The following is a 16,917-nucleotide window of genomic DNA, read 5'->3' as shown; positions in this document are numbered from 1 at the left end:
GTCGTGGACTGGAATGTGATGACTTACTTTTACTGCATATTTTAATTTCACAATGTTGATTCGATGGTTTTCTTTTTCTTACTAGCAGTTGAATGGTGAGGTGGAATACAGAATAAAAATAGCTGAACTTTTGACACTGAAAGGTGTTTCCCTAAAGGAAAGAAACGAAAAAATTGTGGAGTTCCTTAATCTTCATCAGCAAGTAAAGAATAAAATAAAAGATTATGAAATGGTCCTTCTTATGGCAGTTAAATTTCATAAGACTACTCAAGAGGTAAATACTTACATTTAAATAATGTAAGGTGTCTTTGATAATGTATACATACTTTTCAGTTCACTTATGTTATCCCATCTCTAGTTTTGATTGTAATTATAATTTTAGAAATGAATTATCCTATCTCTATGGTTTTCACACAGCATCTTTGCTTCTAAATTGGCATGACCCCATTTTCTAATCTGGCTTTATATATTACTGTTTGATCTCTTTTCTTATAGGTTAGCATAGTAGTGCTGATTTTTAGTGAAATAATGATAACAGTCCATAAAATGAAGAGACCTATGGATCAACATTTTTCTGCTTGATAAGTATATAAAAAAAGTAGATACTTGTAAAAAGGAGTGAAATTGTCGGACATCTGCTGTGTGGGAAAAAGAGCTAATAGACCTTTTTGTCCCTGTTTCGTGCTTCTGTGATGATTCCTACTGTTCCAGAAAAGGAGTAATGAAACTTAGAAAATAACTTGTTAAAAGCTAATAATGGGAAACAAAACTAAAATTACACATCTGGGAAGGTTCTTTCAAAGGTGCATATTTAACGACAAATCAGACCTGGCATTAATCAAGTTAACAAATGAGATAGTTTCAAGTATCAGCCCAGCATGTATGTATATAAAATGTATATAAAAGAGGACGTTTCGGCCCCAGAGCATAGGCGCAATGGCCATTACTAGGTTTCTCCTAGCAGAGGAGAAGAAAATGGCATCCCACGAGCATAGAGGGTTTAAGGAGGATCATAACTAGCAAATTAAACTGCTCCAGGCAGCAGGCCTTCCAAAACAGATGCAGCTGCCTGCCAAAGATGGAGGTGCATTGCCTGAGGAGTGTTGAGCAGAACACATGAGCTGTGACTGAGGTGGACTGTCTTGTTCAAGAAGACACGCAAAGCGAATCAACCTCCTGCTCTGCATAGCCAATGGCAGTGAAAGTTACAAATGCTCTTGATGTTTATGCCACAGAGATTTCCCAGTCACCCACCGGAAATATCACAGGAGTCGGACAGTTTTGTTTGTATTGCTCCAGTAAGCAGGTGACTGAAGCCCTGTTTCCCCTAATGTCCACCTACATACAATTCAGTAGTGACCTGCAGCAGCAAAAACAGCACATGTATTTGAAATTGCTGACAACCCCATCATTTCTCACTGACTGTATACAAAGAAATTTGTACTTTTACTAACCTCCAGAATATCATGTATATGTGTACATGCTTCTCTGAGGTCACACAATCCACAGTTCTTTGAAGGAGAACAAAAGATCAATGCTAATAGAAATATGGGATATGCAGTGAAAACATGACTAATAACATTTCAACACAACTGCCATGGCTCAACAAAGCCTGCATCAAGGCACTTGGGTGAGGAAAGAACCTTACTGAGCAGACATTTAAGGTACGAAAACAATATTTCAGATCCTTGGATTAGTCGAGATCAGCTTTACAATGTGGTTCAGAGAAAGTCAATAAAACTGACTTTTTGATGCTCAACAACATCACCATGGACAACAACAACAACAACACCATCTATGCCTTTGTTACGACTAGACTTGACTATTCCAACAATCTCCAGGTCGGCCTCCCATCTTCCACCCTGCATACACTTGAGCTCATCCAAAACTTTGCTGCCTGTATCCTAACTTGCATCATGTCCCATTGACCCATCACCTCTGTGCTCGCTGACCTACATTGGCACCTGGTTCAGCAACGCCTCAATTTTAAAATTCTCATACGTGTTTTCAAATCCCGCCCTGACCTCATCCCTCCCTATCTCTGTAACCTCATCCAGCCCTACAACCCACCGAGGTCTCTTCACTCCTCCAAATCTGACCTCTTGTGCATCCCCAATGTTAATCGCTCCTCAATTAGCGGCTGAGTTTTCAACTGCCGAGGCCCCAAGCTTTGGAATTTCCCCCCTAAACCTCTTTGCCTCTCTCCCTTTCTCTTCTCATTTAAGATGTTCCTAAAAACCTCTGTCCTAATATCTCCTTATGTGGTTTGGTGTCAAATTTTGTTTGATAACGCTCCTGTGAAATACCTTGGGATGTTTTACATTGTTAAAGGCACTATATAAATACAAGTTGTTGTTGTTGTTGTCCAATTAGGCACTATTGCGTTCTATTGAATATATTTACAATCACAGAACTGCTATTTCCTTTTCCTGTTTATATTTTATTGCAGAAAATTGGCTTCTTTACTTTTGTGCCGCTGAGACTTTCTTTTCTGCAGTACAGTAGAATTCACTGAAAGTAGATCTGTTTTATTATGTGTTTCAGTGTAGACGCTTTACTTTCTTGATGTATTTTGTAGTTGAGTTTTTCGCCTTGTGACTCATGGATTTCTGTATGTTGCATCTAGTAGAGAAAGCACCACTACTGCGTGGCTGCTCAATGAGCTGGAGAGTTGTAGAATGCCATGGTTTGTTGTATCTGCAACAAACCATGGTGGATTTGCATTAGTGCCACAAGTGTCTTTTGCTGGAGTTGCTTTGGGCATATTACTTTAAAGAGTGCCTGCTGCCACGTGCAGGGTTAAGTGATGCCATGGATCTGCTCTGACATTAGTGCCAATCAGCTACTGCACTCATGCCATTGCTGAAGGGCACATTCTCATGAGAGTCTAGGACAGATTTGTAGTGGTGTCTATGGAATGTAATCCAGACACCAATTCCTGCATGATCTCATTCATGAGAGATGACATTGAAAATCAGGATATTGCATTCCTGAGCCCTGCTGCGATCATTTGCTATACTTGTGCAGAAAAATTCAAGTGTTTGCTCATCAGCGTCAGTTTCAAATCGGGTTCACTAAGATCTGCATCCTCAGATAACTCTGGCGGAGCACTGAACATTGTGGACCTTAGCCCTATACCATCTGCCTCCTCGTGAACCACTTCCACAGCATCCCATCAACTCTGGTGCTCTCTGCTTCAACCAGTGATTCTACCTCACCATTACAATCTATATCTCTCACAGTATCTTTATTTGTGCTGCTGCATGGTGCAAATGTGAATGTGAAAGGTTGGTGCTCTGGTGACTGTGACTTTTCTGCTTCTGCAGGAGAGTGACTGTCATCTATTTGCTTTGTGAATAATGAAATGAGCTCACTTATCCACACGGGTTGTGCATTGCTATTACATGCTATATTATATGATTGTACACAATCAGTGTTTGTGTTCACATTTAATTAAACATTACAGAACATTGGAATAATATGGTCATATGGTCCACGAGTTCTGCAGCCTCCTCCAATCGCCAGAGAATCACATTCTTTAAATTCTTGTTTGTTACATTCTTAATAGCATTTTACTGTGTCAGTGTAGCTGTTCTGTGGATATCTTTTAAAAGTGCAAATTCCAACTTTTGGTCCTGAAGACTGTTCGCCATCTGGGCGATATGTCCCCATGCGTTCATCATTCTCAGCTTATTTGCAGTTTTTCCTTACCCACCAAATATATCATCAGGACACATGTGTAGAGTATAATGAATTACAGTGAGGCAATTAGAGGTGATGTACCATAATAAACTTTAAATCTGTGAATAATCTGCTTATAATTTTAATCTTGACATAAAAGAATATATATATTTTAAAGTTCCTTACCAAAGCTCTACTCTACTTTAAAATGATACCACACAATTTCTGTTGTGCCTTATTCATTGCTTTACTTACTGGTGTGTGCCAGAAAGATAACACATGACGCATTAGATGGAACAGTCCACTGTGAACAGTGATAAAGCATAAATTGGGCAGCAGAACTGAATAATTGTTATGGAGTTTATTTAATTGAATAAGCCATTTGCCAGCAAAAAATAATTTCTTATTCAAACTGATCTTCACAGTTTTTCATTACATCTGCTGGCCTTGCTATTTTTAAAAGAGTACAGTAGTTTTTGATTAGGTCAGTCAATTGGGGGTTGTTTCTGTGCACTCATTCTATCTTGGGTTATCAGTTTCCTGTTGCTGTCACTGGGTCCCTCTGATAGCCCCTATTGCTCTTGCTCATTCCAGGTTCATGGTCACTTCAGTTCTAGTCATCAAATTCCGATGATTGGCCTCCTCCTGGCAAGAGCCCAGTTTTTAAAGTTCGAACAAGCATTCATCTCAGTCATTAATACAATGAATGCACAAGAATAGCACAACTAGCTGAGAGGCAAAAACCAGATAAAACCCCAGGCCAATTGGGGAAAAAAAAATCTGGGAAAATTCCTCTCCGCCTCATCCAGGCAATCGAAACTAGTCCAGGAGATCACCCTCGCTGTATTCGATTCCCTGCAGTACTTACCATCATATCTGCGCCAGCCAACAAGAGGCTATCCAGTCTAATCCCAATTACCATCTCAAGGTCCGTAGCCCTGCAGGTTACGGCACTCTAAGTGCCCATCCAAGCATCTTTTAAATGTGGTGTTGGTTTCTGCATCCACCACCCTTCCAGGCAGTGAGTTCCAGACCCCCACAGCCCTCTGCGTGAGGAAGACCCCCCTCGAATCCCATCCGAACCTTCCACCAACCACCTTAAGACTATGCCCCCTTGTAATTGACCCCTCCACCAATGGAAATAGGCCCTGGTTATCCACTATATCCAGGCCCCTCAAAACTTTGTACACCTCAATGAGGTCTCCTCTCAACCACCTCTGTTCCAATGAGAACAAACCCAGCCTATCCAATCTGTCCTTTTCGCTAAGATTCTCCATTCCAGGCAGCATCCTAGTAAATCTCCTCTGCACACTCTCTAGTGCAATCACGTCTTTCCTATAATACGGTGACCAGAACTGCACGCAGTACTCCTGCTGTGGCCGAACCAGATTATTATACAATTTAAGCATAACTTCTCTGCTCTTGTATTCTATGCCTCAGCCAATAAAGGCAAGCATTCCGTATGTCTTCTAACCACCTTATCCACCTGGCCTTCTACTTTCAGGGATCTGTGGACTAGCACTCCAAGGTCTCTTTGTTCATTTACACTTCTAAGTTGCCGACCGCTTAATGTATATGCTCTTTTCTTATTAGCCCTCCCAAAGTACATTACCTCACACTTCGCCGAATGAAGTTCCATTTGCCACTGTTCTGACCAGTAGATTGATATCCTCCTGCAGTCCATGACTTTCCTCTTCATTATCAACCACACAGCCAATTTTAATGTCATCTGTAAATTTCTTAATCATACTCCCTATATTCAAATCTAAATCATTGATATATACCACAAAAAGCAAGGGACCTGTTCTGTATGGAGAAAGAGTCAGATTGAACACTGTGAGCTCAAAGTAAAGTGTGACCATAGTCTTTTATTGCAGGTCTTCAGAGTGACTCTCCAACCTGTGAAGCCTCCTTAAATATCTGTGCTCCCAAGGGATTATGGGATCCCTGGGTCTCCAGCGGATGAGCCCTCTGGTGGCTGTACAGAGTAAATACAAGTTTACATATATAACAGGACCTAATACTGAGCCCTGCAGAACCCCACTGGAAACATCCTTCCAGTCACAAAAACATCCATCAACCATTACCCTTTGCTTTCTACCTCTAAGCCAATTTTGGATCCAACTAGCCACTTTGCCCTGGATTCCATGGGCTTTTACTTTCGTAATCAGTCTGCCATATGGGACCTTATCAAAAGCTTTGCTAAAGTCCATATACACTACATCGTATGCACTACCCTCATCGACCCTCCTGGTTACCTCCTCAAAAAATTCAATCAGGTTAGTCAAACATGATCTTCCCTTAACAAATCTATGCTGACTGTCCCTGATTAATCCTTGCCTTTTTCAATGTAGATTTATCCTGTCCTTCAGGATTTTTTCCAATAATTTTCCCACCTGTAATTATTCGGCCTATCCCTTTCTCCCTTCTTAAACAAGGCTACTACATTAGCAGTCCTCCAGTCCTCTGGCACCGTGCCCAAATCCAAAGAGGAGTGGAAAATGATGGTCAAGTTCTTTGCTATTTCCTCTTTTATTTCGCTCAACAGCTTGGGATGCATTTCATCCGGGCCTGGGGACTTATCTACTTTCAAAGCTGCTAAACCCCTTAATACTTCCTCTCTCACTATGTTTATGTGACTTTACTCTCCAATAAAGTATTGCTAATGGAACAAAAATTTCTCCCACCTATGAGCTCTCTATTCAGAAGCAAAGCCTGGATGAAAAGATGATGGAAATCTTAAATAAAAACAGAAATTGTTGAAAATACTCGCAGGTCAGGCAGCATCTGTGGGGAGAGAAACAGCATTATTGGCCCAGAAATTCCAATGTCCCAAGCCCATACAAAGTTTTTACGGACTGGGAAAGCATCGGAAAAGTCAGTTTTCAGCGCGCAATGCGCATGCGCTGAAAACCGTCTTTTCCGATCTATCGAGCTTGACAGATCCTAGTCAGATCAGGAGCGAGGACATTTGCCAGGGCAGGATTGCGGGATTGACGCATATCTTGCCCGGCAAATGTCCTCAAAACTCTTGCGCCTGATAAAAGCCGGTGCATAGCCTACCTTTACAGGCGTAAGAGTTTTAAAACACACTTAAAACATAAAAAATAAAATTATAAAAACACATATTATTTTTAAAAATATTACATTTATTTTTAACCAGAATTAAAACTTTTTAAAAAAATCAGCAAATTTGTTTTCTTTAAAAAACATTTATAACTTTAATTTCTATTATTGTATTTATGTGAGGTGTTTTTTTGAAAGTTTTGTGTAGTGTTTGTGTGTTTTGGGGTGTTTCTCATTCATAGTAACAGGAGATTTGGACTTATGAAACTCCTATTACTATGAATGAGAAAATATCTGTGGTTGGGTGTCCAGCCCCACGTGACTACTCCGGACTGGGCCCAGCAGCTTCAGGTAAGTGCGCATTTTCTGTCCATTCTGGAGTGCTTTGACCGTAGGAAGATCTCGTGAGGCATTTCTGGGCCAATGTTTCAGGTCGATGTCGTTTCCTTACAACTGGAAAAAGCTAGAGCTCTAGTAAGTTTTGAGCCAGTACAGAGGCAGGGAAAAGGGATATGGGAGGAAACAACAAAAGGGAAGGTTTGTGATAGGGTGGAAGGCAGGACTTCTTAAATGACAAAAGATGGTGCAAGGCAATGGGGGGGTGGTAATGGAACAATGAAAGAAACAAAAGATGGGTCTAGAGGTGCTGATAATGACAAAAGCAGCATCATTATCTGCAACTGCTGTCCAAAAAATGGGAGCCGTGATTATGTTGATCTGAAATTGTTGATCTCAGTGTTGAGTCTGGGAGGCTGAAAGATGAAATGCCATTCCTCGAGCTTATGTTGAGCTTCGTTGGAACAGTGTATGAGCTGAGGACATAGAGGTCAGAGTGAGAATGGGGTGGGGAATTAAAATGACAGGCAACCAAAAGCTTTATCATGCTTGCAAACTGAACAGAGGTATTCTGTAAAGCGATCACCCAATCAATATGGAGGAGACTGCATCGCGAGCAGCGGAAACAGTATACTAAATTTAAAGAAGTACAAGTAAATTGCTGTTTCTTGCCCCACAGAGCTTATTTCTTCTATTTCGGCTTGGCGAACCGACTTCTACCTTGCATAGGCTTAACGGCAACTCTCCGACACCTCCTCCTACCCACCCCTGGACCATGACCAGACCATCGAACATCAGGCCATCATTTCCCAGACTGCCACTGACCTCATCTGTTCTGAAGATCTTCCCTCCATGGCCTCCTGCCTCATAGTCCCACAACACCGCACAGCCTGCTTCCATCTCCTTATATTTTTTCTCCCTTTGTCCAGTCTATTCCAAGCTACATCCGCAACTTTTCCGATGTCCTCTGCCACATGAACAGTTTCCAATTTCCAATTTCCTTTTCATCATAGACGTCCAGTCGCTCTACACCTCCAGCCCCCACCAGGATGGTCTAAGTGCACACCGCTTCTTCCTTGAACGGAAACACAATCACTCCCCATCCACCACCATCCTCCTCCACCTGGCTGAACTTGTTCTCACATTGAACAACTTCTCCTTTAACTCCACTCACTTCTTCCAAATAAAAGGCATTGCTATGGGAACCCATATGGGTCCTAGCTATGCCTGCTTTTTTGTGGGATATGTAGAACATTCTTTGTACCAGCCCTAGTCGGATCCCCTCCCTCACCTCTTTTTCCAGTACATTGATGACTGGATTGATGCCATTTCCTGCTCTCACCTCGAACTGGAAAATGCCATCGGCTTTGCTTCCAATTTTCACCCCTCTCTTGGTCCATCTCCAATATCAACTATAAACCCACTGACTCCCACAGCTACCTTGATTACACTTCCTCCCACCCCGCTTCTTGTAATGACTCAATTCCATTCTTCCAGTTTCTGTGTCTCCGTCGCATCTGTTCTGATAATGCCACCTTCCATACCTGTGCTTCTGATATGTCTTCCCTTTTCCTCAACCGAGGATTTCCCTCCACCATGGTTGACAGGGCCCTCGACCATGTCCATCCCATTTCCTGCACTTCTGCTCTTGCCCCTTCCTCTCCCTCCCAAAACACATCTTCACCTCCCCTCCGCTTTCAGCATTTGGAAGGGACCATTCCCTTCTCAGCACCCTGGTTCACACTTAAATCATCACCAACACCCCCTCCCCATCACATGGCACCTTCCCATGCAAGCGCAGGAGATGCAACAACTGCCCTTTTACCTCCTCACTTCCCACCGTCCAGGGCCCCAAACACTCCTTCCATGTAAAACAGCGATCTACTTGTACTTCTTTAAATGTATTATACTGTACTCGCTGCTGATGATGTGGTCTCCTCTACATTGGGGAGACCAAATGCAGATTGGTTGATCACTCATTGGAACACATCCGTTCAGTCCGCAAACATGACCCTGAGCTTCCGGTCACTTGTCGTTTTAATTCTCTGCCCCACTCCCACTCTGGGATCTCTCTGTCCTTGGGCTCCAGTTCGAATAAAGCTCAGCTCTGATGATATATCATCAACCTGAAATGTTAACTCTGTTTCTCTCTCCACAGATGCTGCCTGACCTACTGAATATTTCCATAATTTTATGATTTTCTGTTGCTATCTATTCAATCTTCCTCATTAGCATTTAAATAAAACTTATTCCATGTTAATCACTTTGCTTCTGTTATTGGATCATTCTGAAACCATTTTAACTGGGCTGATGATGGCTCAGCACAGTTGCATATGATGACATTTTAGTTCAATAACTATTTTCACATATGCAATCATTTACATTTCTACAGTGTCTCAGAGAGCTTAGGACAGTGGATAACAAGAGGACACTGAGCTGGAAGGGAGGAGAGGGCAAAAACAATGTCAGAAAGGAAAGTTTTAAAGAGATTTTTGAAAGGGGCGAAGATGGTGACAAGGTTGAATTTGTATGGAAGGAAGTTCCAGCTGGCAAAGGCAAAGTAGCTGAAGGAGCAATCACCAATGGTGGAGCAGAGGGAGTGGGAATCAACAAACAGGTCAGTGTTGGAAGACTGGAGGTGTGCACAGTGATATAGGACTGGAGGACATCACAGAAGTAAGAAGAGGTGAGACCATGGTGGGATTTGAAATTGATTAAGAAGAATCCTGAAGTCGATTTTCTGGGATGGGAAAGCCAATGAAGTTTAGTAAGGACAGGAGTGATGGGGGTGCAGGTGTGGACATCGGCAGCAGCATCTGGAATACATGAAGTTTCTGAAAGTTAGTGGCAGGGAGGCCAGCAATTATATTGTGGGTTAAATCCAGCCACAAAGTGATAAAATACATGGTTTATGGTTTTGGCAATGGAGAGGGAGAGGGAGAGGAAGGGCAGATGCAGGCAATGTTGCAGAGCAAGTAGTCTTGATAGATCAGATGTTGGGGGGAAGCTGAGCTCAAGGTAAACAGATTTGTCAAGGTTCTCAGTATATATAGATTGGCCGGGAATTTGCAGCCAACAGCTGCTGGCCCCGAAGTACGGTCCGCACAGGGATCTAGCAATCCCTGTGTTGGGAACTTCGGGTTTTCCGACCTTGAATTAAATTCAGCGGAAATTAATGAGAATCCCCTCGTGTGAAGTGCTGTGACTTCAAAATGTTGTCTATGCAGCCAATCAAAAGGTAGAATTCTCATAGACAACAAACAAGGAAGTGGGTAAGCCCTGAAAATCCTAACTTTTAAAAATAATTAGAAAAGCAAAAGAAAAATGAAGGTGCACAAACTTAAAAACATTTTTTTTTTTAAGTTTCTCAAAAATATGAATTTTTATTAAAATGGACAAATTTCACACTGCACAAAATTATAATTAGTTTTAAACATTTGTTTAGCAGTCAATACTGTCAAAACCTCAGTTGCACCAAATCACTTTGGGGCTAACTTTTAGTGAGGTCCTTAACAACGCACTTACGGAAGAACCAAAGATTCTGTCAGTTTCAATGATTTACGAGATTTCACTGATTGTCGGGTCCATTTGGCATTGGGGGGGGCGGGAGGTGGGCATAGCGCAGCCAGTCTAGGAGCTGTCATTGACAGACTGCAACTTTAGGATTTCCGCGGTAAATCCCAAATTTGCGGTCAGTTTCAAAGGCGGCATGACGGCGTACTCTGAGAGTACACGGTCATACCGACCTCAAATTCAAGGCCAATTTTTGGATTTGGGCATAGTGAGCACTATCAAAATTTGTGAACAGCATAAAAATAGGGAGTTTAGAAAACAACAATGATGACTGTAAAACACATCAGGAAGATATAGACAGGTTAGTAGAATGGGCAGATTGATAGAAAATACAATTTAATGTAGAGAAGTGGCAGTTGGTGCATTTTGGAGGAAAAACTGGGCCTGGACATGCACAGGAGAAAGAGTGAAGTGTGTGGAAGGACAGAGACACCTAAGCGTGTAAATACATAATTTCCCTGAAAGTATGAGTGCAAGCAGATAAAACCATAAACAAGACCAATAGCTTTTTGGGTTTTATAAATAGGGACATTGAGTATAACAGTAAAGAGGTAATGGTTAAATCACAGTTGGATGACTGCGGGCACCCCATTATAGACAGGACATTAAATACAAGGAGAACACACTGCATAGATCCACCAGAATGATACAGGCATGAGAAACTCAGGGGGCAAAATTACCCTGTGCACGGTTTAGGGTGCACCATTCGACTTAAGTAATTTTTTTCTGTCCGACGGTAGGCGGACATAAGAGCCCAGGAATTGGGCACTTTTTAACTTAATAAAAAATCTTCCGGGCAGGAGGGAGGCGGGAGCGGGGCGTTGTGAGTCTGCGGGATGCGGATGTGCCTGTCGTGCTGATGCATCGCAATGTCCCTCCCTTTCTCTTAAAGGGGAGGGCCGCTACAAACTCTGCAGCCACTTTTCTGGCACCCACAGGGCTACTAGGAAGGGTTTCAGCCAACCAAAAAAAAAGATGGCGGCCGCTACGCGAGGCCCTTCCCCTGCAAAACTGTCAGTGGCATCGCCCCGTGCCAACCTCACTCCCATGCGGCAATTTCATCTGCGGGATAAAGGGGTTGGCGCGGGGTGATAAGAGCTCGGTGCACACCGTGATGTGTGTGCCGCAGCCCGGGGCGAAAAGTAAGGGGTGCAGCGGAATCAATTCTGGTCGAGTCACTTCTGCTGCCTGCACCCGGGCGAAAATTCCTCAATGCCCTGTTAGCACCTCCTGGAGGCGCTGACTGGCCTTTCGGAAAGGGTCAATTTCAGCCTCTGTAACTTTTAAGAAACATTTCAACTGCAACTATTTCCACTGGATCACAGAAGGATAAGATGATATTTAATAGAAAGCTTTTGAACGATATTTAGGGAAAAACTATTTTCTCTGATTGGGAATTCAGTGACAAGGGGTCAACCTCCATGCGTTATGATGTATTTGCATGCTGTCAGCAGGAGAGGGAATTTCATGTCAAGCAGCTCCCATATGTTAGTGTGCCCACATTATGACATTAATTTACATTCTGACAGAAGCATGCTGGTACATTGAGCCATGTTTGTAGCAGGCTAAAATGGTAAGTCAATGTGGGTCTCTGCTGCTGGCAGAACGAGGTAAGTTGGATTGTTTATATTTCTGAATGTAGCCATGTTTTTGCAGCATCGATGGAACTTTAAATGGGCTACTGAATTCACTTAACTGGTCTGGAAACATGGGAATTGTAAGAAAATTATTGATCCACTTGAGATTTCATTCATTTAAGCAATATTTATGCATCATTTATTCACTTGAATGTGTTTCACCGAATGCTCAAAATTAGATAATTTTGAAAATTATAATTTTAAAAAAGAACACATTATTTGTCAGAATTTAAAATGTTTTCCTTAATTTGATTTAATTTGGGGATTTAATTTAACATTAGTCTGTGTTTAGCTATACCGCCAAACTATTAATATGTTGGCAGTAATTTTTAATACCAATTACAAATTACAATTTAATGGGTTTCATTTCAGCTTGAGGAAATGATGAAGTCTGGAGAGCTGGAATATCCAGAACTGCTAACAATGCCGGACAGTAGCGGTCAAGCAAAGATCCAACTTAGTCACCTTCAAGAAAAACAGACACATGTGCGCCATTTGTATAAATTGGCCCTCACATTAGCAATGGATATCATCTCCATAACACAGCATTCCGTAAGTTAAATTTGGATTTTATAGAGGTCTCTCCATTGACACAACTGATCTCAAGCTGTTTACCTTTCATAACTATATTTGGGCAGAAATTCATTGAGGCTTCAGTGGACACTCTTCAGCAGAAACTTGAAGTTCTAGAGATTGACAGCATCCAGTGGAGTGCAAAGGCAGATCAACATAGGGAGAAACTGCAGACAAATTTGGATTATTGTACCTTGAAAGAAGAAATAAATGAGGTTAGTAGAAAAATCAAGGAGAAGTCTTTGAAAGTAGCACCAGTTAATTTAGAATGTAGTTGCTGTGGATGAGGAGAGTTTGCAGATGGCCAGATCTTGTAAATTTTCATCTCCATGTCAATCTGCAAACTTCCTTCATGAAAGTCAATTATCTTGGAATTGGCATAAGCATGAAATGACTGTCTTTATTTTTTTTATAACCTCTGATACTTCGAATTGTGATATCTGCCAGGCATTGGCTGTTCTCAAAGTTTTTATATAGAGTTATGAGAAAAAATAATCAGTGGTACTGTTTACAGAATTAAAGTAAAAGGAACTGGAAGAAAGGGTCGAAAAGGAATAATTTTGAGGCTCAACACACCACACTCGGTCTGTGCCTGCATTACGACTGCCACCATATTGGTAAAGGTAGCTATCCATGTATCCCTGGTGGCCGCTTGAACAGGCGTCACCCCTTTGGATATGTTATTGCGAGGACTAATGCCTGATTATGGATCTTTCCTGAATATTTGTCAGCTCTCAGCGGAGCAGGCAGCAGGCCTGCTCCACTCAGTGGTGTGATTCCTAATGAGGCTTACCTAGTAGTCCTTCAAGGGACTGTGGGAGGCTACCAAAAAGGTAAATGTAGTTTTTGAAAATTATCTATGTGGAGCCATAGGGAGCGGGAGTGCTCCTCTCGACTCCACAGCACATCAAGGAGGAGATCCGGAGGGCTCAGGTCAAACATGTGCCCTGAAAGAAAAAAGGTGGAAGTAACAATTCTAGAGCCCCCTTAATGTCTAGGGACTTACAGGGGACTATAAAGGAAAAAAGGGAAGCTTATGTCATATACCGACGGCTGACTACTGTTTACCGGGAGGGCACTGAGCACCTCGAGTCTCGTCGCCGAGAGCATGCAGAAAGCAAGCGCAGGCAGCGGAAGGATCGGGCGGCAAACTGGTCTTCCCACCCACCCTTTCCTTCAACGACTATCTGTCCCACCTATGACAGAGACTGTAATTCCCGTATTGGATTGTTCAGTCACCTAAGAACTCACTTTTAGAGTGGAAGCAAATCTTCCTCGATTTCGAAGGACTGCCTATGATGATGAAATACTGTAGAATCTCTGGAGGAATATAGAAAGTTGAGAAGTGAAATTAAGAAGGATATTAGGAATGCTAAGAGAGAGCATGAAAAATTCTTGGCAAGTAAAATCAAGGAAAACCCAAAGATGTTCTATAAATATATTAAGAGCAAGAGGATAACTAAAGAAAAGGTAGGGCCTATTAGAGACCATAAGGGTAATCTGTGTGTGGAGGCAGAAGATATGGTTCCTAATGAATACTTTGCATCTGTTTTCACAAAGGAAAGGGGCAATGCAGATACTGCTATCGAGGAGCAATGTGAAATTCTGGATGTAATAAATGTAGTGAGAGAGAGGTATTAATGGGTTTAGCAGCTTTGAAAGTGGATAAGTCCCCAGGCCTGGTTGAAATGCATCCCAGGCTGTTAAGTGAAGCAAAAGAGGAAACAGCAGAGGCCTTGACAATCATTTTCCAGTCCTCTTTGGATTCAGGCGGGGTGCTGGACAACTGGAGGACTGTTAATGTGGTAGCCTTGTTTAAGAAGGGAGAAAGGGATAGACAGAGTAATTACAGGCCTGTCAGCCTAACCTCAGTGGTGGGAAAATTATTGGGAAAAATCCTGAAGGACAGGATAAATCTATATTTAGAAAGGCAAGGATTAATTAGGGACAGTCAGCACGGATTTGTTAAGGGAAGATCGTGTTTGACTAACCTGATTGAATTTTTTGAGGAGGTAACCAGGAGGGTCGATGAGGGTAGTGCATACGATGTAGTGTATATGGACTTTAGCAAAGCTTTTGATAAGATCCCACATGGCAGACTGGTCACGAAGGAGAAAGTCCATGGTATCCAGGGCAAAGTAGCAAGTTGGATCCAAAACTGGCTTAGAGGTACGAAGCAAAGGATAATGGTTGATGGATGTTTTTGTGAAAAGAAGGATGTTTCCAGTGAGGTTTCACAGGACTCAGTACTGGATCCTTTGCTTTTTATGGTATACATCAATGATCTAGATTTGAATATAAGGGGTATGATTAAGAAGTTTGCAGATGACACTAAAATTGGCTGTGTGGTTGATAATGAGGAGGAAAGTCATGGACTGCAGGAGGATATCAAACCACTGGTCAGGTGGGCAGAACAGTGGCAAATGGAATTTCATTCGGAGAAGTGTGAGGTAATGCACTTGGGGAGGGCTAATAAAGAAAGGTTACACACATTAAATGGTAGGCAACTTAGAAGTGTAGATAAACAAAGGGATCTTGGAGTGCTTGTCCACAGATCCCTGAAAGTAGCAGGACAGATGGATAAGGTGGTCAAGAAGGCATACGGAATGCTTGCCTTTATTGGCCGAGGCATAGAATACAAGAGCAGGGAGGTTATGCTTAAATTGTATAATACTCTGGTTAGGCCACAGCTGAAATACTGCATGCAGTTCTGGTCATCGTATTATAGGAAGGACATGATTGCACGAGAGAGGGTGCAGAGGAGATTTACGAGGATGCTGTCTGGAATGGAGAATCTTAGTTATGAGGACAGATTGGATAGGCTGGGTTTGTTCTCCTTGGAACAGAGGAGGCTGATGGGAAACCTCATTGAGGTGAATAAAATTTTGAGGGGCCTGGATCTAGTGAATAGTAAGGGCCTATTTCCCTTGGTGGAGGGGCCAATTACGAGGGGCATAGGTTTAAGGTGGTTGGTGGAAGGTTTAGAGGGAATTTGGGGGGAAGCTTCTTCACACACAGGGTTGTGGAAGTCTGGAACTCACTGCCTGGAAGGGTGGTAGAGGTAGAAATCCTCACCACATTTAAAAGGTGCTTGGATGAGCAATTGAAGTGCCATAACCTGCAGGGTTACGGACATAGAACTGGTAAGAGGGATTAGACTGGCTAACCTCTTGTTGGCTGGTGCAGATACGATGGCAAAGAACATAAGAACATAAGAAATAGGAGCAGGAGTCGGCCACCTGGCCCCTCGAGCCTACTCCGCCATTTAATAAGATCATGGCTGATCTGATCATGGACTCAGCTCCACTTCCCTGCCCCAATAATACTTTATTCCCTTATCGCTCAAAAATCTGTCGATCTCCGTCTTAAATATATTCAATGACCCAACTTCCACATCTCTCTGGGGCAGAGAATTCCATAGATTTACAACCCTCAGAGAAGAAATTCCTCCTCATCTTAGTTTTAAATGGGCGGCCCCTTATTCTGAGACTATGTCCCCTCATTTTAATTTCCCCTATGAGTGGAAATATCTTCTCTGCATCCACCTTGTCTTGTCCCCTCATTGGGCCCAAATTTGCCCAGGAGTTGCTCCGTTTTTTTGGAGCAACTTAATTTTATTTTGTTTTGTTCAAAAGGGAGTGTTACCAGCCACCTACGCCTGTTTTGGCCATTTAAGCCAGTTTGGGCTAATAGTTGCTCCAAACAAACGTAGGCCAGCGTATGTGGCCACTTGTGGCCACACAGAAAACCCTTGTGGAGAGTTAAGAAATCAGCGCAGGTAGCCAGAGATAGGGGTGGGGGGGGGGGGGTGGGTTGGGGCAGGGGCGAAGGGAAGCAAAGAGGACCTTGCAAAGCACTAAACACCTTCACAACAACTAATACAGATGTTGTACTGTAACTTTTGCATAATTTACACATTCCACTATATAAAGTTTCATAAAATATGCACTTTTAATATCATTTATATCAGAAGACAAAGGGTTTCATAAAACCATTTTTGAATCAATTATTAGTGTAATCTGTTACTTTCATTATTTTAATCATTCTACCA

General features: G+C 42.3%; 1 protein-coding gene across 5 annotated transcripts in view; it reads left to right on the top strand.

The window, feature by feature from the left end:
* ccdc141 (coiled-coil domain containing 141) overlaps nt 1-16,917 on the top strand; it is a 320,905-nt gene that overhangs the window by 237,033 nt on the left and 66,955 nt on the right. For 4 of the 5 annotated variants that reach the window (XM_070875794.1, XM_070875795.1, XM_070875792.1 and 1 more), the window contains exons 15-17: nt 86-274; nt 12,666-12,845; nt 12,932-13,081. In XM_070875794.1, coding sequence (XP_070731895.1) covers nt 86-274; nt 12,666-12,845; nt 12,932-13,081 — 519 coding nt within the window. The remainder of the gene's footprint in view (nt 1-85; nt 275-12,665; nt 12,846-12,931; nt 13,082-16,917) is intronic. The other variant, XM_070875793.1, reaches the window with a different exon arrangement.

The sequence above is a fragment of the Pristiophorus japonicus genome, chromosome 3, assembly GCF_044704955.1.
Source record: "Pristiophorus japonicus isolate sPriJap1 chromosome 3, sPriJap1.hap1, whole genome shotgun sequence".
Classification (NCBI taxonomy): domain Eukaryota; kingdom Metazoa; phylum Chordata; class Chondrichthyes; family Pristiophoridae; genus Pristiophorus; species Pristiophorus japonicus.
The sequence above is the reverse complement of the archived record's forward strand: the minus strand, read 5'-3'. Positions and strand labels throughout refer to the sequence as shown.